The sequence below is a fragment of the Saccopteryx leptura genome, chromosome 1 (assembly GCF_036850995.1).
Source record: "Saccopteryx leptura isolate mSacLep1 chromosome 1, mSacLep1_pri_phased_curated, whole genome shotgun sequence".
Classification (NCBI taxonomy): Eukaryota; Metazoa; Chordata; class Mammalia; order Chiroptera; family Emballonuridae; genus Saccopteryx; species Saccopteryx leptura.
This window is the reverse complement of record NC_089503.1, coordinates 289533562-289554861: the sequence shown is the minus strand read 5'-3', so window position 1 is coordinate 289554861 and position 21300 is coordinate 289533562. Positions and strand designations below refer to the sequence as shown.

Genomic DNA, 21300 nt, shown 5'->3' with positions numbered 1-21300 from the left:
TACTCAGTCACTTTGGGATGAAATGTCCTATAGATGTTTATCATATCCAGGTGCTCTAGTGTTTTGTTTTAGGCCACTATATCTTTGTTGATTCTCTGTTTGGATGACCGATCTAGAGCCGTCAGCGGTGTATTGAGGTCTCCAAGTATGATTGTATTTTTGTCAGTTTTTGTTTTAAGGTCAATAAGTAGCTCTGTTATATATTTTGTTGCTCCTTGGTTTGGTGCATATATATTAAGAATTGTTATGTCTTCTTGATTCAGTGTCCCCTTAGCCATTATGAAATGGCCATTTTTGTCTCTGAGTACTTTTGCTGTCTTGTAGTCAGCATTATCAGATATGAATATTGCTACGCCTGCTTTTTTTTGGATGTTATTTGCTTGGAGTATTGTTTTCCAGCCTTTCACTTTGAATTTGTTTTTATCCTTGTTACTTAGATGAGTTTCCTGTAGGCAGCATACAGTTGGATTTTCTTTTTTAATCCATTCTGCTACTCTGTGCCTTTTTATTGGTGAGTTTAATCCATTTATATTTAGTGTAATAATTGACACTTGTGAGTTCCCTATGCCATTTTATATATTGCTTTCTGTTAGTCTTGTGTCTTATTTGATCCTTCTCTTTCGTTTTTCTATCTTTTGTTTTTATTTGTTTGTATTCCATACATCTTTCCTCTGTTTCTATCTTTTTTATCTCATGTGCTTCTGTGGTGGTTTTTTCAATGGTGGTTACCTTTAAGTAATGAAAAAGGTTCCTACCCTGTTCATTGTAGCACACTATTTTGTGAGTACTTTTGCACTCCATCGTCCTTTGCTACTGTTAATCTTCATCCTCTCCCCCTCCTTTTTTTTTTGTTTTCAAAGTTTAAATTTGCTTTTATTGTTTTCTTCTTGGAGCTTTTACTTGTGGCTTTGTTTTTTTTTTGTTCTTTGTATCTGATTGGAGAACCCCCTTTAGTAATTCCTGGAGTGGGAGTTTTCTGATGATAAATTCCCTCATCTTTTCTGTATCTGTGAATGTTTTTATTTCTCCTTCATATTTGAAGGATAGCTTTGATGGGTATAGTATTCGTGGCTGAAAGTTTCTTTCTTTCAGGACTTTAAATATTGGGGTCCACTCTCTTCTAGCTTGTAAAGTTTCTGCTGAGAAATCTGATGATAATCTAATGGGCCTTCACCCCCTTTGCCCGCCTTAGTTTCTATATTCTCAGTTCCCAGTGAAAGACGCCTTGTTGAGGTTAGTGAGGAAGGTGGAGCATTTCTTACTCCTTATTTCCTTCGGGGTTTGGTTATATATTTAGCCAATTTTTCACTCGACCATACCTTTGGGTGTATTGCGAAACATCTAGAGGCTCCAAGGATAGGTTTTTCTGTTTCTGGTTGAAGATCTTGTTGAGTTTTGGGGGAGATTTATCGGTATCGCTTCCTACCCTGCCATTACTCTGACGTCATCCCCTGAGAAGTACTTTGAATATTTAATTCTGCATAGGTTATTTCCTTCCTAGTTACTGAAATGGAGTTCTTGGTGCCCTTTGGTTTTACTTGCTGTCTCTTTGAGTCGTTAACCAGATTAAGTTCTGCATATGTTACTCCCTGGTTATTCATTTCTGTAGCTGAGTGATGTCCAGGACTGTGCTACAAGAGAACTGTGCTTACAAGTAAATGGTATATGTGGTAATGAGATCCTAGTGCACTAAAACTGGGCGGAGTGAAGGTTTTAGGGCTTCCCAGTTGAAGAAACTAAACTTCTGGTTTTAAAATTCTTAGATCTTTACACAAGTACCTCAAGGTAGATGCAATTTTTAAGATATTCTACATTTGACAATATATAATTTATTGGAGCCATACAAAACAATAAATCAGTGAGGAATAAAGAATATCATAAGTAATAACATCCTCAGTAACTTAAAGTCAGGTTTTACAGAACTATTTTAAGGCCTTTAAAATGCTTCTATTAAAAATCAAAATATTATATTAGAAAAAAATATTTATTTTAAATTTGAAATCAAATAATGATTAAGGACTGTGTGCTATAAAAATGAACATTAGTCATGTTGGCAGATACAGTAATTTTCTGAACTATTATTTAGTGACATATATTTACTTATAAAAGGGGATAAATTGTTATCAAAAGATCTTTTACTTTGAATGTGGAGTTATGAGAAATTATTACAATTGAAAAAATGTCTTATATATTGAAAAATCTTTTAGTTACACTAAACTTTTTCAAAATCTAAACAATCTACAACAACACAACAATACATTTTTTAAATACTTATGTAACACAAGAAATTGGCAATTGAGTTAATGACAAGATATAAAACCATAGAATGGAAAATAAAAGTAGAGATCATTTATATTACAACACTGTTGTTTCAAACTTCCAGAAACATCTTATGGTTGTCAAACAAAAGGATACTTTTAGTTGTATAAGCAATAGTAATGAATCAAATAATGTAACTGAATAATTCAGTTAATGGGCTCTAGGGCCAATGAGTTCTGTAATTAATGCTGGCTTTGAAATATACAATGTAGGACCTTTACAAAATTACCTAGTATTTAGCACCTTAATTTACTAATATAAAACAAAGTACAAATATGTAGATGTAATGCATGCAACATTTAATATTTAATCTTGTTTTGTAAGCTCTTAATGTCAATTATACTAATTCTTATTTGAACACATTTTCCACATTATTTCTAATTCATATCAATTAAATTCTATACCATAATTCATTAAGCAAGAGGTTCTTTATCAGTGTGATATCTTTACTTGCCATGTTTCTTAAATTTCTTAAAATATTTTGATTATTTATAATTAAACTTAAGTTAGCTTTTCGTGAAAGCTACTTTATCCTAATTTTTATTTAAAGCGAAATACTTTTATTTTATCTAAGTAAGTGTAGAAGGTATTATGCATGATCTCCAGAATTCAAAGAATTCATTTTTAGGATCTCTATTTAAAGGCTTGGGTAAATATAAAAGAATATATATAATTATACCTATATTAATTATAAAATGAAAAAATTACTCTTTCTTGTCATGCTTCTGACAGGATTTTACTTTAAACTGTTTTTGATTAACACACTTATTTATGTATGTATGAGTTTGAAAAACTATCCACAGGCAAGGTCTTCTCCAACATCTTTCATATTTCATTCTTGTTTTTATACCTGTATTATTTAAATACAGAGGCATATGTGTTTTCTTTGATTTTGTTGTCTGTTAATTGTACTTGCATCACATCTAGCATTTGTAATCATCCACTACATGAGATAGTTTAACAGAAAGACAGGAGAGTAGAGACACATACCTTCTGTAGTCCAGAAAGTCACGCATCCTTTAGTGGGAGACCAGGTTACTCTTGTAAACAAACAATCTCTGTGGTTCACAGACTGATCTGTGAAGGCTCGGAGTGAAGCATGAGTGGAAAAAGTCGATTTCTCATTAATGTGTTAAAGTTTGAACAGAAAATTCTTGCACTTGGGCTATTTTTGATACAGTTTATCTTATTAAACACCTCCAGAATATAGGATATTTTGTGCTGGTAGTGTGCCATTTAGTTTGGCATTGGCAAATGCCTCTGAGAAATTGTTTTCTTCTTCCAGAAGATATCAGGGAACAAAAGACTTGACCATCAATGCTGTTAACTTATTTTGATTTTATTCTCAAACTCTGAAAATTTAGATCTTGTTAAGAGGATCTCAGATTGTTAAATTCTACTCTTAGAGTTTCTAAATCTTGCCATTACATACTTCTTTTTCTTATACTCTCATTATGGCATTTTTTTTTTGTTTTTTGTTTGTTTGTTTTGGTTTTCTAAGTGAGAGGGTGGAAGATAGTGAGACAGACTTTTGCATGTGCCTCAACCAAGATCGACCCAGCAACCCCTGTCTGAGGTTGATGTTTGAATCAACCAAGCTATTTGCTCTGACTGAGCTATCGATGCTCAACACCCCCTGCGAGGCGGGAACCAAAGCAGTCACTGCTGTGAGAGGGGAAAAGAGAGAAGGGGGACTGGGAGAGGTAGAAAAGCAGACGGTTACTTTTCTCGTGTGCCCTGACGGGGAGTCAGACCCAGGACATCCATACACTGTGCCAAGGCTCTATCCACTGAGACAACTGGCCAGGGCCAGCATTTCTAATATGTATAATGGGAAAGAAATCTAAAATCTTAATCTCATTAATAGGCATTTAATGATATTTGTTACTAAAGATTTTGATATTTGTCTGAAGGATCACAACATTTTTATTTTACAGTAACTGTCACCACAATCATTAATGCTGAGACTTCTTAGTTTCTCTGCCGTAGTTCTTAAAATTCCTTTTTATTTTATAATTCTTAAATGTTTTTTAGATTTTCCTTGGTAAAAATAATATTTCCATATAGGTAAAAACAAACAATATTGGACTATATCATTTTGATTGAGATTATTACATATATCCTAATTATATTTTTGTTGATTGACTTTTCAATCATAACTAATTGTATTTTAATATGACTATTTTTTGTAAATGACAAAAGCCCAAGTCTAAATATGTAGAGGAAAACAAAGGTAATTTTCATTTTAAACCTGACCTATGGTGGCACAGTAGATAAATCATCAACCAAGAATGCTGAGGTCACTGGTTCAAAACCTTGGGCTTTTCTGGTTAAAGCACATATGGGAGTCAATGCTCTCTGCTCCTTCCCCCTTTCTCTCTCTCTCTCTCTCTCTCTCCTTCTATGTCTCTCTTCTCTCTAATATAAATAAAATCTTAAAAATAAATGTATAAATAATTATATACATTTAAAATTAAAAAATTATATACATTTAAATTAAAAATATAAAGGGCAGAAAATGTAGGCTTTTAAAAGACAAGTTAAAAAACACATGAGCATCAAAATGAAACAAAACTTTACCACATGATAGTTTGATTTAAATATATTGTGAAATGATTATCACAATAAATTCAACTAACATGCATCTTTTCATATATACAATAAAAAGAAAATAAATAAGACACAGAGTATTCACACTATATATGGTACTTGTTTATTAATCATATAGTAGCCATCTAGGTTATTAGATAGACTGTTGTGGTTTTGCAAAAATTTAGGCTTTATTCAGAGTATCTTAGATGTTAAACTACTATCTTAGACAAGGTTGCTAAATAGTACTAACATTACCAAATTTTATTTTTACTCTCATTGTTATTTTTATTAGAATGGAAAATATTTAAAGTCATAATTTTATTAACAATAATTATATTTGTCACTGATAGTCTGCATAACTATATTTTCAACTGATGGTAACTGCCACAAATATTAATTCCAAAACTCATCTTTTCAATCTTTCTACCCTAGTTTTTAAAATTGTAAGATTTAATTTTATTATTTTTATATATGTCATTTATATCACCCCTGATAAAAATAAATGTTTCTTCTTAACCAGGTGGTGGTGCAATGAAAAACGTGTCTGCTTTGGATGCAGGGACCAATATTCAAAACCTGGAGGTCACCGACTTGAATGGGGCTCATCAGCTTGAGTGAGGGGTCATTAGCTTGAGCATGGGATCATAGACAGGACTCCGTGGTCACTGGCTTGAGCACAAAGGTTACTGGCTTGAAGCCTTGGTGGCTGACTGGAGAAAGGGGTCACTGGCTCGACTAGAGCCCCCTGCCCCCCAAACAAAGCACATGTAATAAAGCAATTAATGAAAAATAAGGTTCTGAGACAAAAAATTGATCATTCTCATCTCTCTCCCTTCCTGTCTGTCCTTAGCTGCTGTCCTTCTCTCTGTTTCTCTCATTAAAAAAAAAAGAAAAAAAGCCCAAGATTCTGTGAATGAGAAACCATTAAACAGCATTGAACTATACCATAGTGTAAGAGATTGAAGTATTACATTTTTACTCATGATTTTTTTATTTTATTTTTATTTTTTTTGTATTTTTCTGAAGCTGGAAATGGGGAGGCAGTCAGACAGACTCCCACATGCGCCCAACCGTGATCCACCCAGCATGCCCACCAGGGGGCAATGCTCTGCCCATCTGGGGTGTTGCTGTGTTCCAACCAGAGCCATTCTAGCACCTGAGGCAGAGGCCATGGAGCCATCCTCAGCGCCTGGGCCAACTTTGCTCCAATGGAGCCTTGGCTGCAGGAGGGGAAGAGAGAGACAGAGAGGAAGGAGAGGGGGGAGGGTGGAGAAGCAGATGGGCGCTTCTCCTGTGTGCCCTGGCTGGGAATCAAACCCAGGACTCCTGCATGCCAGGCTGATGCTCTACCACTGAGCCAACTGGCCAGGGCTTTTACTCATGATTTTATTCATTAATTCATCCTCTCATTATAATTAGTTGCCTGTGTTTCAATAGAAATATCTGTTGTAAATTACAAAAGCCCAAGTCTAACTGTGTAGAAGAAAAACAAATGTAATTTAAAAAAATTTCACTGAACCTAAACTAGAAAGAGCAGAAAAGGTAAACATTGAAAACACAAGTTAAATGACACACGACTATAAGAAGAAATAAAACTTTAAATTTAAATTGTCTAGTTCATATAAGATGAAATTCTTTTCATCTTTGTTATACTGTATCAAGAAAAGAGGAAATGTTTATATATTATTGGTACATAAATTAAAATTAAAAATACTATATGATCCGGTATATATACTTTTTGGGTATACATCCAAAGAAAGTGACACAATTGTTTTTGAAGAGATATATGTACCCCCATGTTTATTGAAGCATTAGTCACCATAATTAATGTATGAAAGCAGCCCAAGTATCTTCATGGGTGAGTGCATAAAAAAGTCACACACACACACACACACACACACACACACACACACACACAAGATAGAATATTATTGTGTCATGAGAAAAAGAAATTTCTGTCATTTGTGACCAGGATAAACCTGAAGACAGTTTGCATAGTGAAATAAGTGGGACAGAGAAAGACAAGAACTGCATGACATCATTTATATTTAGAATTTAAAACTATCAGATTTGTTGGAAAACAGTTGCTGGGGCCTGCTGGTGGCGAAAATAGGAGAGGCTGGTAGTAGAGTACAATCTTTCAATTATAAGAGGAATAAGGCCTAAGGATATAATGTATTACATAGTGACTACAGTTAATAATATTGTATTTTGTAATTGAAATATACTAAGAGATACAACTTTAATGTTTTCCCAAAAAAGGGGAAAAGTTACAAAATAAACACGAGATTATAAAAATTTCAATAGATATGCAACCCTGTTGAAAAGAAAAAATTTTAAAAAAATGCTGTAGTTACAAACTGTCATAGGGATGTAAAGCATAGGGAATATAGCCAATAATATTGAAATAACTATATATGGTATCATGTTGGTGCTAGGCTTATTTGGGAATCATTTCATGAGTTATATGAATATATAACCACAATGCTGTATATCTGACACTAATATAAAATGATATTGAATATCCACTGTAAAAGAAATAAAATCATATTTGCAAAAATTAAAAAAGACATTTTATAATATGGTTTTATCCCATTTTCTTGTTTCTTTTTTTTTCTTCTTTTCCAAATGAGAAGAGAAGAGATAGAAAGACAGATTCCCGATTGTGCCCTGACTGGGATCCACCCTGTGACCCCCATGTGGAGCCAATGCTCTACTCATCTGGACCATGCTTGCAACTGAGCTATTTTTAGCACCTGAGGCAGAGGCTCCATAAAACCATCCTCAGAACCCAGGCCTATGTGCTTGAACCAATTGAGCCATGGTTGTGGGAAAGGAAGAGAGATAAAGAAATAAAATAAGTATTTCTGGTGTAAGCCAAGAAACATTAAAATATAAGATTTTAGAAAGTAACGAATGTTGCATGAAAACATTTTGAATAAAGTATTGAGGAGTTGGGAGTACCATCTGTCAAAGGGAGTTGTGATTCCATTGGGATACATTCAGAATGTTATATTTAGATAAAGACACTAAGTTGGTGTGAAAACCAGCAGCGTTGACAAATTTTCTTCTAACCATCACAAAATATCTGTCTTCCTTATGGTTCAAAGAAGATTCTCCATCTCCCAAACCTTGCTTATTATTTCTCTTTTTGCTACTTATGCTGAATATCTGTGAAGGGTTTAGACAAGTACTTCAGTCTCTATGATGCTCCCTGTTAGAGTAATTTTATATCAGAGACGTAACTGTTGAAATGAACAAGAATTAACTATATATACACAAGTCACCATTTTCCCTACACTATCCCAGAAAATCTGATTATTTTTATTTGAAAATATTGGCTTTGATTAATTACCCATTCAGACTTTTTTTTCTGATAATTTAGTTTAGTGACTTCTCTTCAGAAGTATGATGATTTCTATCTCTCAATAATGATAACTGATTCTTTAAATTTAAGAAAAATGTTTTCTACCATGATATAATATTTTCATTGACTTGTTAAGTAATTTAGTTAAAATACAAAGAAACTTCTAGCAATATTGAAATTATGTAAGAAGCAATGTGGCTGTACAAAGTTTCTGGGGATTTTATATTTTGGCTTCTAGAATTTCCATAACTCTTACATATGGTCATAACTACTGATATGCGACTCTGTCCACCTGATTCCATGGCTATTAATATCGCTTAGATGAGATTTTGGTGAACATACATTTATTCTCTCTGACAATTTAGAGAAAAGTACACTTTGAAGACAATTAATATGGTTGGCTATGTATCCTGTTTTGAAAATATAATGTGATTGTGAAAATAACAGTTTATAAGTTTTGAGCAAAAGCATGGAAGAACACATTTCTGCTAGACCCTCTGAGAGTGGCTAATTACTGCAATGAGAAGGTCATGTGCCAGCTAGCCCATTGTTCAGAGAATAAAATAATGAAAAAGACCTGAACTGAATTTGTGGTTTGCAGCTAAGCACACATTTGCCCAGCCTTGTCAACTGAAAACCAACCATACTACAAATGAGAAATAATTGAATGAAATAAATGTTTGTTCTTAAATGTCAATGTAACTGTTATTTGTAACTCAACTTTAGCAATTACATATAGCTACAGAGTACAGATTGTAAGAAAACAATGTTGAATTTTTGTGAATATAAATAATAACTATAGAGAATGTAGAGACTACATCTACTTTCAAAAAGATAAATGTATATGAGAATTATTTTACTTTGCAAATAAAGTGCACCCACATATAATTAAATTACTGTGAAAATATCTTTGAGTGATTGTCAAATTATTATTTTATCCCAAATTCTCAGGAATTGACAGTTTGACTAACGTGAATATTTTCTATTTTTATTCTTTTCATTATTGAATACTTTATTTATTCTATCAAAGTATGCTCTTAAGAATAGTAATTAAGAGTATCAAAAGGGGGAGGCAAAGAATTTAATAAACAAAGTACTTCCAAAGTATCTAAACTCCAGAAGAGGAAAATGTGAACATGTAAAAAATATCAAAGGATACTGATTATTTCCCAATGAAACCACTTGTTTCTACCAAAAATGAATCTAATCATTGATAATGCTGCACAAAAATAGATCCTGAAAATGTATGTATTGGTTTCATTCTTTGAGAAAGTGAGACATATTAAAGTATCTTTTAGATAGAAACCTTGATTTGTTGCACGAGAACCTTGATTGCCAATTAAGAATTGAATACTCTAAGAGTCTGGATGGTTAGCTCCGTGGTAGAGCATCGGCCCGGTGTGTGGAAGTCTTAGGTTCAATTCCCAGTCAGGGCACAGAGGAGAAGGGCCCATCAGCTTCTGTACCCTTTTCCCCACTCCTTTCTCTCTTTCTCTTTCTTTCCTTCCCTCAGCCAAGGCTCCATTGGAGCAAAGTTGGCCCGGGTGCTGAGAATGGCTCCATGGCTTCCTCCTCACACACTAGAATGGTCCTGGTTGCAATGGAGCAACATCTCCGATAGGTAGAGCATCACCCCCTAGTGGTCATGCCAGTTGTATCCTGGTCTGGCACATGAAAGAGTCTCTCTCTCTCACTCTCTGCCTCCCAGCTTCTCGCTTCAGAAAAATATAAAAAATAAAAATAAAAATGAAAAGAATTTTGTACTCTCATCTCCAACTCTATCTTCATTGCCCTTTCAGAGACAATTGTGCTAGATCCCATAACCTTTTTTTCTGTGTGTGTGTGAGATCATTTGATGTTTTGAAAATAAAGGCAATGGAGAGAAACGCCAGAGAAAGGGCCCTTCTTCCTGCTTTCACAGTGTTTTCTCTTGTGTGGCTACAGTGGGGTGGTGGGCAGCTGCATGCATGCAGGCAGTGCTTGTGGTGTCCACCCCTCACAAAGTTTCTGCAGCTAGTCAGAGTCAGAGTTCTCTCTCCTCCAGAGGGAACATGCTGACATTGGCAGGGAGGTCTTCCTGCTTGTCAGGCAGAGTTTGAGATCCATCCTCTCCAATATTGGCCAGCAGATTTGAAACAGCTCCAAGAAAACAGTCTGCTGTATAGTTTTCCATAAAGAACTGTCTTCCATGAAGTCTAACACCCATGCTGAAGAAGTGGACCTGTGATCCATGTGATCCCACCCTTTGTACTCTTATTTCACCCTATGGTATATTTTATACTTATCTTTTATGTCCTCTTTGTAGGCTATTGCCAACAAATAGTTAATACTTCTTTAAACCAAATATCTCATGGTTTCTCTCTCCTGAGTCAACAGATTTATATATCTTGCTGCTTTAGAATGTTCAGTCCTCATTTTCAACACATAAAAACTAAGACAACTCAATTAACTTGAAAGTATGTGTGATATTATTCTCTTTATTATAGATTAAGAATTAAAAGTTCTGTATATTATAATTCATAATTATTTTACAAGATTTATTTTAATTTTAGCAGTTTTGCAAATATATAACATGTACCTGAATAAAGATTATTTAAAAATTAATATAGATATAGATTTGAAAGTATTTTAGGATACCAAGTGTAAAGTGTCAGATAAACAATACACTTTAAGTAAATGATGTTTCAAAGTAGATATATTCTCAGTAACATTGTAGCACTGTGGTGTGTGATGTTGATAACCAGGAGGCTCTGCACTTGTTACAGCATCTTCCTATTAATATTGGTGTGAACCTGAAAATGGTCTCAAAATAATGTCGTAAACATAGTTTTATGTAAATAAACGCATAGTGTATGAAGAAACTAAAACTGTGTTAGTTAGTGATGGTCAGAATAACATTGTACCAAATTTAGGTAATCTAACATGCTTGGTGCTTACAAACATATGTTCCTTTTTCTAAGCAAGGTTTAAAAGAGAGCTCAGATTTCTGAAATGTCACAAATGTACAATTCTTGTCCAAATGTGAAGTTTTTGAGAATCTGAAATACAGAGATAATATATCATTAATCTGGTAATAGTATATAACTTAATATGATATTGAATAATTAGTCTATTTAGAGTAATAACTACATATGGAAATCTGAATATTTTCCATAATTTCTCAACAGAAATGCTTAATTTATTTATATAATTATTCACACATTGCTTTTTCTTCCTTAGATTAATTCTTAACCTAGGAAGCATGAAGGCATAAAATATACGAGTTCCAAGAAACTTACAGTTTGGAAGAGAAAGTTGAGCCATTTGACCGTAGCCACAAATTATTATTGTTTCTGTGGGAGAGTTCAATCCATGGAAATATATTCAAAATGCTCAAAAAAGTCTATGAGAGAACAAATTTTATGAGAAATTAAGTAAACACTTGCATACAGATTTGAATTTTAAAGTACAAAGTAAGCCTGCAGATGGAGGAGGAGGAGGAATCCCACGAGGTCAGGGGTTACTGCTAAACAAACTGCACAAAGCCCTCCATCATCTGATGAAATTAGTAAGAGAAAAAAAAAATCAACCCACATCTAATGAAATTGGTGACTTATCAAATCAATCAAGTCTTACACTCCATGAATTGTTCCCACCCAGCTGACCCAGTATATCCAACATCCAGATGATCACACAATCTTTTGTTGCAATACAGAGGACTCCAAAGCAACATGAGACACCACAAGATTTAAGTGAATTGAGTCAACAGCTGTCACATAAGCAGCAGTATCCTAACCAACTTGCCAAAGAAACAGATAAGTACATTAAAGAGTTTGGACCTCTGCCCACCACCCCCATTAAACAACACCAACAGAAAGTACAGGATGATTGGTTAGTGGCTGAGATCACATCACTGACAAACTTTCCATAGGTCAAGAATAAGCTGCTGAAAAAAGAGAAGCTGATTGTTGCTTGAGTGGGAGCCTGTTGCAGAGAATCTGGTGTTTTCCTGAGGAGAGCTCAAACATAGGAATATTGTATCCTGGGAAAGCCACACTCATCCTGAAATGCAGGTGCAGGATAAAGAAATGACAGAGAATGACATTTGCTTTATTCAGAGAGAGTCTTCTGTTAGGCATATTGACAATGACATTATGGATGTTAATGAACTATTTAAAAATTTGGGAATGACAATTTATGATCAAGGAGATATGACAGCATAAAAACCAAACTTGAAAATGTAGGGGTGCATGTCCAACAAGCCAACCAGCAACTGTCAAGAGTTGCAAATAGCTGAGAAAAGTTTCTTGAATGTAGTTGTGAGATGCACAGCCATTAAAAAATATGGAAATCTACAACAGAGTTATCAATGAAAAACCAAACAAAACTTCTAACTTTTGCATTTTAAATGACTATATTATAATTATTTGTCCCTGGGTTTTAATTGCATGTAAAATTTTGAATGTAGTTCTTATTCATATTAAACAGTTAGAATGATTTCAGAAACTAATAAATTTACTTCATAAAAGAGGCCAAATTAGTATTTTCTGCTACCGTATTTTGAAAATCAACTTTTTAAAAAGCCTTTTTTGGTAGTTGGCTAAAATTTAGTTTTGGTTTTGGGTATACAGCATGTTGAATGGATGTTTGTATAACCTGAGAGGTGCTCACATCAATAAATCTGGTGTGCATTGGACACCATGCATGGCTATTAGAATATTGTTCACTATCTTCTCTATGGTGTGCTTTGCATTGTCTTGACTGTTTTAAAACTGGCAATTTAAACACAACTTTTGAATAAAAGTTTCAAAACCTAAAAGCTATAATTTGTTCTTCACATTCATACATAGGTAATCATTCTGTATCATTCTTTATTAAACAAAGAATTAAATATTTGCCAATTAACTCACCGATTTTTAAAAATTTTGTTTTAATGTACTGTTCTCCATACTGTAGAAAGTATTATCTCTGTTTATATTTTGTATTTAATTATATTCTTATTAGCAGTTTGATAGTAAAGGTAACATTTTAATGGCAAGCTATAAGACTTTAAAAGGGAACAAATGAAATATTAAGTAACTATGTAAATTGTGTATTTGCAACTAAAATATTTAAAGTTAAAGAAATTTAAGAATGAGAAAAGCAAATAGAGTTACTTCTCCCTAATTTATAGTCTTTCAATTTGACACATCAAGAAAATATATTGATATGATTGAATGAAGCAGACAATTTCACAGCTCTGGTGAAAGACTAACAATAATTTATGATTACTTATTATTGAAAAAGTTGCTATGAATTCAAGTAAGAATAGAGCAAATTTGTGTCTTCTTGTCTAGGATGCTCCCATGTCTCCCTCAATCCCCATCTGAGCTCACTGAGTGAGAATTATAATTTTTAATTATAACTTTAATTCTAATTTTATTTATAATTTGGGGAAAGCTGCAAATATTAATGGTGTTATTGTCACAGGGGCAGACTTGGTTAGCAGTGGAAGGGGTTGTTAAATTGTCCACTACTTTTTCAGCTCAGAGTGCTGTATGCAGTACGTAGTAAATGAGGAGAACCATCTATTTCCTGGTCCAAGGTTGTGCTCTCCATGGTGTCAGGCATAGTGTCAGCCATAAATATAACCAGAAGGTACCAGAAATGAGAGTAGAATAAGAGAGATGACATCAGCTTCCTACATATGCTGAATTGAAAGAAAGAAATGTGCACATGTGTAGAAGAAACTAAGAGGGTTTAGTAAAAAAGAACCAAGGAGACTTTGAAAACTGATTTCAAAGTTATTAGTAGTTCCCTATACATGCACATACACATAAGTGCATCCAATAGCAGAGGGCTGAAGCCATACTGACTTTAGGAGGTATAAAATACATTTTAAAATCATTGGTTGTCAACTAAGCTATGCTTATACAAGGCTGATCCCAGGTATACCAGATTAATAAAAAATGAGAATTTAAAAAACTGAATAAGTAAAATCTCAAAAGAGAAGTTTTTCAGTAAAGGTTTATTCAAGTTACAAAAAATGAATCTAAGAAAGATGCAGTTTGCATATTTACTATACTATATTATGAAAAATATATATAAAATATTAAACAAACATTCAAAGTAACTGAAAAAATCTTCCATAATCAGGGGGAAATTTGTCAATAAATTCTAAATTTTATTGGGATAAGATGTTGGATTTATTTGAAAAATATCTTAAACTAATTGTTATAAATATATATTTATATATTTATATATAAATTATAAAGAATTATGTTAAATAACTATATGAAAATCTGATAGCAGTGACAACAACTAGAGAACTTAAACTTATATGAAAGATTTAAATAAAATTTCTGAGTTGAAAAATACATTGAAAAATTTACTATATGTACATAAGTTTTGAGATTCCGAAGAAAAAATGATGAAATTAAAGATGGAATAATAGAATGATTAATTTCTGAGGAAATAGAGGAAAAGACAGGAAAATTAATAGTGCCTCAGAGACCTTCTTGAACAGTATCAGGAAAATCAACATTAGTCTAAATACTGTCTGAGAATACAGAGAGAGACAGAAAAATAATTTTTGAGATGCAGTGAATGAACAATGTTTTAATTATATGTTAAAAATGTATAAGCCTATACATATAAATTTATTTATAAAGAAGATCACCTGTTATAAATTATATATATATATATCAATTAAAGAATGATTTTGGAAAATGTAACCTTCACTTTTACCATGCAGCAACACAAATACAGTGTCACAAAAATTTAAACTGTCAATGTATTATAGTTCTCAGTGTGAAAGTTAGTCAATAAAGAGAAAAGATAAACCCTAAGTTCAAGGTAAGAGATTATCTTCATGAACTTTGGTTAACTCTTGAAATAGGTCCAAAGTAGTCACTAACACCCAAAATGAGATATTGGACTATGGCAACATTAATGTATTTTGGTCATTAAAAGACTCTTAATACTGTATAAAAATAAAAACGTAAGTTACAGTCAAGTGAGTTATTTCCGTCTTATAAATTAAAAAAAAAAGAGCTCATTCACAAAATATAGTTATACGTCTTGGAAGGAAAGTAACAGACCACATACAGGAGAAATGGTTGAGAGACATAGATAGTCACTTCTGAGTCTCACTGTAAAGAATATCATAATGATGAGTGCTGAGAAAGATGTGTTCAATCTATCAGTAATCAGGAAAATGTCCATTAGTGTGATAATGATACTTTTATATAATGATCAGAACTTATAGTATTAAAATTCCTGTGAGTACTGAGTTTTAAATCATAAAACTATTGGATAAAATGTGTATTTACACAATTAAGTAAAAAATGTTGTGATAATCTAATAAATTTGGCATATGCATATATTTATGCCCATACAATTTCATTGTGCATAGAAAACAACAAATTATAATTGTACACATATATAACATAATTGTATTTAGTAATTATTATTATATTATTATAAATATTATTTTATACTATATAAATAAAACATGTGACATTTATATACAGTGTAAATTATTTAAAATATAACAATACAATACTTGTAAAAAAGATATACACATAGATTTTTATAAAATAATTATTCATAATGGCTCACATTAAAAAACAACTATATTCTGAGTAGAATAGATTAAAATGTCATGCATATACAGCACATCAGTGAAAATTAATGACTAGAGATAAATGCAGTATTATAAACAAAATGCAAAAATATCATGAGAGTTGAAGAAGACACATAAAATTATAATGAATAATTTCCATTATATAAAATCAAAATAAAACAAAGACAGTTTGTAATAAAACAATCAGAACCATGCCTAAGTGAGGAGGGGGAGAAGCTATGAGAAGGTGCACAGGAGTGGGGACACCGTGGACTGGCCACTTCTGTTTCATGATCTGATTTGTAATTACATGGGGTTTCACAGTTTGTGATTTATCTGCACAATCATGGTATCTTTAGTTTTCTTGACGTATGGTAAAATTAAGTAGCAAAGGTTACTTTAGAGAAAAAACATATATAGAAAGATGTTTTTTTATAATAAGCAAAAACTAAAAATTATTAAATGAGTTTTAAGGCCCTAAAATATAAACAAAATATTATAGAGTCAAAAATAAGATATTAACAGGTTTTAAAATAAGTAAATACGAATATATACAAAAATAGGAATGAATTCTAAAATATAGACTAAATTAAACTGGCAAATAAAATGTTGGAAACCATTAAAATCTTACCACTTCCTCTTCACTATCTATGTAGAGCAGGCTAGAGTGTACAGAGGCACAAGCCGACAGACTCTTAGTCCAGGCCATTTTTTCAGAACTAATGTAATAGCAGTTGTTGGAATACAGTAACCACTCCTTTGGACATCGAACACAGTAACATGCTGTAGAAACATCATGAATTATTATCTAAAAACACTTCAAATTAAAAAAAATTAAATTAACTTGCACAGGTATAGACACATTTGTGCACAACATATGTATCCACTCTCATCGGCTTGTCTATATAAAAGAAAACACATTCGCAATAACTCACAGAGAAGGGTCAGCCTATCCTTCCCTAATCTATGTGCCCATATGAAGCAAACACACACACACAAAATATACACTTTCTAAATATCTTGAATGTCAATGAAGAAAACCACTTTTGTAGAATACAAAAATTATCTTTGAACGTATTGTCAACAATGGTTATGACGATTTTAAATAAATGTTTCCTCATATTGCTGCATAAGAAAACACTTTTTTATACTCACTAATTATGAACCTTTATTGCCCAGTATTATAATTAATGATTCCTCCAAAAAACTATGATTTTTGACTTCTTGATGTCAGGTACAAAATATGAACTGTTCTAATACCACAACTTAGAAAATAATGTTGTACCTGTCTGGTTCTTGGTTGTCAAGAAAGAATTATTCTCCTGGTTTTCATTAGCTAGAAAAAAAGTAATTCTTATTTAAAAATATTGATATAATAAAATGATAATTCTTTTTATTCTACATTGAAATATGGTGTTTTGTTTTAGATTAGAATAATTTGGAATAAAATTGTTTTTAATTTATATTTAAAAATTTTTTTTTTTTTACAGAGACAGAGTCAGAGAGAGGGACAGACATACAGGAACAGAGAGAGATGAGAAACGTCCATCATCAGTTGCAACACCTTTGTTGTTCATTGATTGCTTTCTCATATGTGCCTTGACTGCGGGGCTACAGCAGACCGAGTAACCCTTGCTCAAGCCAGCGACCTTGGGTCCAAGCTGGTGAGCTTTTTGCTCAAACCAGATGAGCCCACACTCAAGCTGGGGACCTCGGGGTCTCGAACCTGGGTCCTCTGTATCCCAGTCTGACGCTCTATCCATTTCGCCACCGTCTGGTCAGGCGGAATAAAATTGTTTTTATAAATAATTAATAAAGTAATGGTAATTTAGAAGAAAAATAATACAAAAGCCAAAAAAATCAAAACAGCATTTGGATTAACCAATTTCAAAAATTAATTTGTATTTCTCAATGTGTCCTAAAGCATGTCTTGAGTTATAAAATCAATATATATATATATATCAATATATAGATATATGTGAATATATATGGACATGTAATCATAAATTACCCTCTAAAATCATTTTAATATGTATACCTAAGATAAATTCAGAATAACCATTTCTCACTTAGTCTAAATGTATACTTTAAAATAGTTCTATTCTATAATATTAGAAGTGTTTAGAGGCACTGATGATCATTAAAGTGAAAAGTTCTGTATAATCTTACAAAAATTTACTTACAGGGAATAACAGCTACAGTTACCACAGTGGACATCAAGACAAGGCAGATGACTCCCAGCACCCCAGCAATGAGCTTCCCGGGAGGTGATGGGGAATCTGCAGGGAGAGAAAAGGAAACACCAGGAAAGGAGAGAAGACAAATGTTAGTTTTCACACAGAGAATCACATACTGAAAGGGGACCTCAAACTCAAACCTACCACTGTAATCTTTCTTTCAGAATATACCATTGCAGTTTTAGAAAATATAGTGCTTCGTAAGTCATTGGTCAAAGACCACACAAACAACAATGCCTGAATAAAATTAATTTTCAGCTTTCTTCTTGAACACCATATTCCAATTTCTAGGTCTGATCCTAAAGAGTAAAAATATGTTAGCTCATTTTTTACTGCTCCCTCACATCTCTGCATCCCAGCTGCACATCTGTATATTATACTATATGTCTATTAAATGTGTTACCTTTGCAGTGGTCATTCTTGTCATTCCCTTGAAGATCCTGAGAAGCATTTTGAATATGTATATTTAAGTCTGCATAGGTTATTTCCTGCTCAGTTACTGAAATGGAGTGTTTGGTGCCCTTAAGTTGTACTTGCTGTCTCTTTGAATCATTAACCAGATTCAGGTCTGCATAGGTGACTCCTTGGTTGTTCATCTCTGTAGCTGAGTGGAATCTTGAGACTGTGGTTGAAGATAACTGTACTTACAAATAAATGACATATGCAGTAATGAGATCCTAGTGCAGAAAAACTGGGCGGGGCAGAGGGTTTCAAGGCTCATTTCCCAGTTGAAGAATCTAAACTTCTGGTTTTAAATTTCTTAGATCTTTAAAAAGTACCTCACGGTAGGTGGAATTTTTAAGATAGTCTTCATTTGACAATATAGATGGAATTTTTAAGATAGTCTTCATTTGACATTATATAATGTATTGGAGAAATAAATCATTGAGGAATAAAAAATATCATAAATAATAATATCCTTGTTAATTTAATGTCAGATTCCACAGAAGTATTTTAACACCCTTAAAATGCTTGTGTTAAAAATTAAAGTGCTACTTATTAGAAGCATCACAACCAAAGTGCTGCAACTACGAGATGATGCATCTCATCTCTTCCTGTCTCTGTCTTTCTCTCTGTCTCTCTCAATATAAAATTTAAATTGCTATCTTGGAAAAAAGAGACACAATATTTAGAATAAATTTGAGTCATAAAATCATTATGGATTGAGTATTTTAATGGTGGGGCATTAGTTGTATTGGCATATATAGTAATTTTCTAAACTAAATTAATTTCATTTAGTGAAATACATTTATTTATAAAACATGATAAGTTGTTATCAACCTTATATGTACCTTGACCAGGGAAGCCCAGGATTTCGAACCAATGACCTCAGCATTTCCGATGATAAGTTGTTATCAAATGATCTTTTATTTTTAATGGTTGCGGAGTTATGAGAAATTATTACTATTAAAAAATGAGTTATATGTTGAAACATCTTACAATCACACTCAACTTATTAAACACCTAAGCAGTATTGCAACAAAACAACAGTGCAATTTTTAAAAAGAATTATGTAACATAAGAAATTGGCAATTGAGTTAATGGAAGAGATATAAAACACATAATATGATAAACAAGTGTGTAGATCATTTATATTAGAACAATATTGTTTCAAACTTCCAAAATGTTTCTATGGCTGTCAGTGAGGGTACTTTTAGTTGTGTAAGCAATAGTAATGAATCAAATAATGTAACAATAGTTCAGTCAATGGGCTATGTGGCCAGCGAAATATAGAATTAATTCTGGATTTGAAATTTAAAACTGACCTTTACAAAGCTACTTAGTATTGAGCAACTTAAGTTACTAATATGAAATAGTAATAAAAATATGTAGATATAATGCATGTAGAATATTTAATATTTAATATTGTTTTTATAAGTGCTCAATAATATATTAGTTATGCTAATTCTTATATGAACACATTTTCCATTTTACTTCTAATTTATATCAGTTAAATGCAATAGCATAATTCATTTAAAAAGTCTCTTTATTAGTGTGGCTCCTTTACTTGCAATATTTGTAAAATTTTTTAAAAAAGGCTTTAATTTTTGATAATTAAGCTTACATTAGCATTTTATAAAAACTACTTTATTCTGATTTTATTAAAAGCCAACTGCCTAAGATTTAATCTAAGTAAATGTAGAAGGTATTATATTTGTCCTCCATAATTCAAAGAATTCTTTTTTTTGGATCTCTTTTAAAGGTTGGGCTAAACTTAAATAATATACATACTTATACCTATATTTATTATAAAATCAAAAATAACTCTTCCTTGTCATACTTCCTATAGGATTTTAATTTAATTGTTTTGAATTAACACACTCAATTATACATGTGTGTATGAACTAGAATAATTCCACATAAGCAAAAATGTGAAGTTTTTATTATTCTCCAAAACATTTCATATTTTATTTTTTTTTTCCCCCTGAATTATTTAAATAAAAATAACAGCATCTCTTTGATTTTGTTGTATATTAATTGTACCTCACCAGCATCACATGTAGCATTTGTAATCTCTCACCACATGAGATAGGCTAACAGAGAGACAGAGACAGGAGAGTAGAGACACATACCTTCTGTAGCCAGAAAGTCTTGTATCCTTTAGTGGGAGACCAGGTTACTCTTGCAAACAATCTCTGTGGTTCACAGGCTGCTCTGTGAAGGCTCAGAGTGAAATTTGAGCAGAAAATGTAGATTTCTTATTAATGTGTCACTTAAGTTTAAACAGGAAATTCTTGCACTTGGGCTATTTAAAGACTGTTTACCTCATCAAACACCTCCAGGATATAGGATATGTTGGGCTGGTAGTGTGCCACTTAGTTTGTCCATTGGTAAATGTCTCTGAAATATTGTTTTATTATTCCAAAGGATATCAGGGGACAAAAGACTTGACCATACGTATTGTTAATTTACTTTCATCTTACTCACCAACTCTAAAACCTTAGGCCTTGTTCAGAGTATCTTAGATGTTAAAATTCTACTCTTAGGCAGGGTTTTTAAAGTTGGAATTACATACTACTTTTCTTTATATTCCAATTATGTCACTAATACCATCATGGAAAAGTTCTAAAATCATAATCCCTTTAACATGCTATATTTAATGGTATTTGTGACCAATAGGCTGAAGAATTACTACATGTTCACCTTTATGGTAACACTCACACCAATCATTAATTCCTAAATTTATCTCCTCAATTTCTCTG

At 32.4% G+C, this 21300-nt stretch overlaps 1 protein-coding gene and 1 pseudogene across 1 annotated transcript; one reads left to right on the top strand and one right to left on the bottom strand.

Annotated features, from left to right (window-relative positions):
- Positions 1-11552: 11552 nt before the first annotated feature.
- LOC136388359 (NKG2-A/NKG2-B type II integral membrane protein-like) lies at positions 11553-18693 on the bottom strand. The gene is made up of 5 exons (XM_066360256.1): positions 18501-18693; positions 18044-18139; positions 17146-17196; positions 16492-16643; positions 11553-11660 (listed from the first exon to the last, which is right to left on the bottom strand). Exons 1-5 carry the CDS (start codon positions 18691-18693, stop codon positions 11553-11555), a joined length of 600 nt encoding a protein of 199 aa, XP_066216353.1.
- On the top strand, positions 11743-12554 carry LOC136376411 (syntaxin-7 pseudogene; annotated as a pseudogene).
- Positions 18694-21300: the final 2607 nt, after the last annotated feature.

Excerpts from the sequence above, each read along its gene's own strand:
- LOC136388359 (XM_066360256.1), bottom strand. The coding sequence starts at position 18,693 with ATGAACAACCAAGGAGTCACCTATGCAGACCTGAATCTGGTTAATGAT. Across the intron at positions 17,197-18,043 it reads AACTGTAGCTGTTATTCCCT|CTAATGAAAACCAGGAGAAT; the intron begins GTAAGTAAATTT and ends CTTTTTTTCTAG. Across the intron at positions 16,644-17,145 it reads GACAACCAAGAACCAGACAG|CATGTTACTGTGTTCGATGT; the intron begins GTACAACATTAT and ends ATGTTTCTACAG.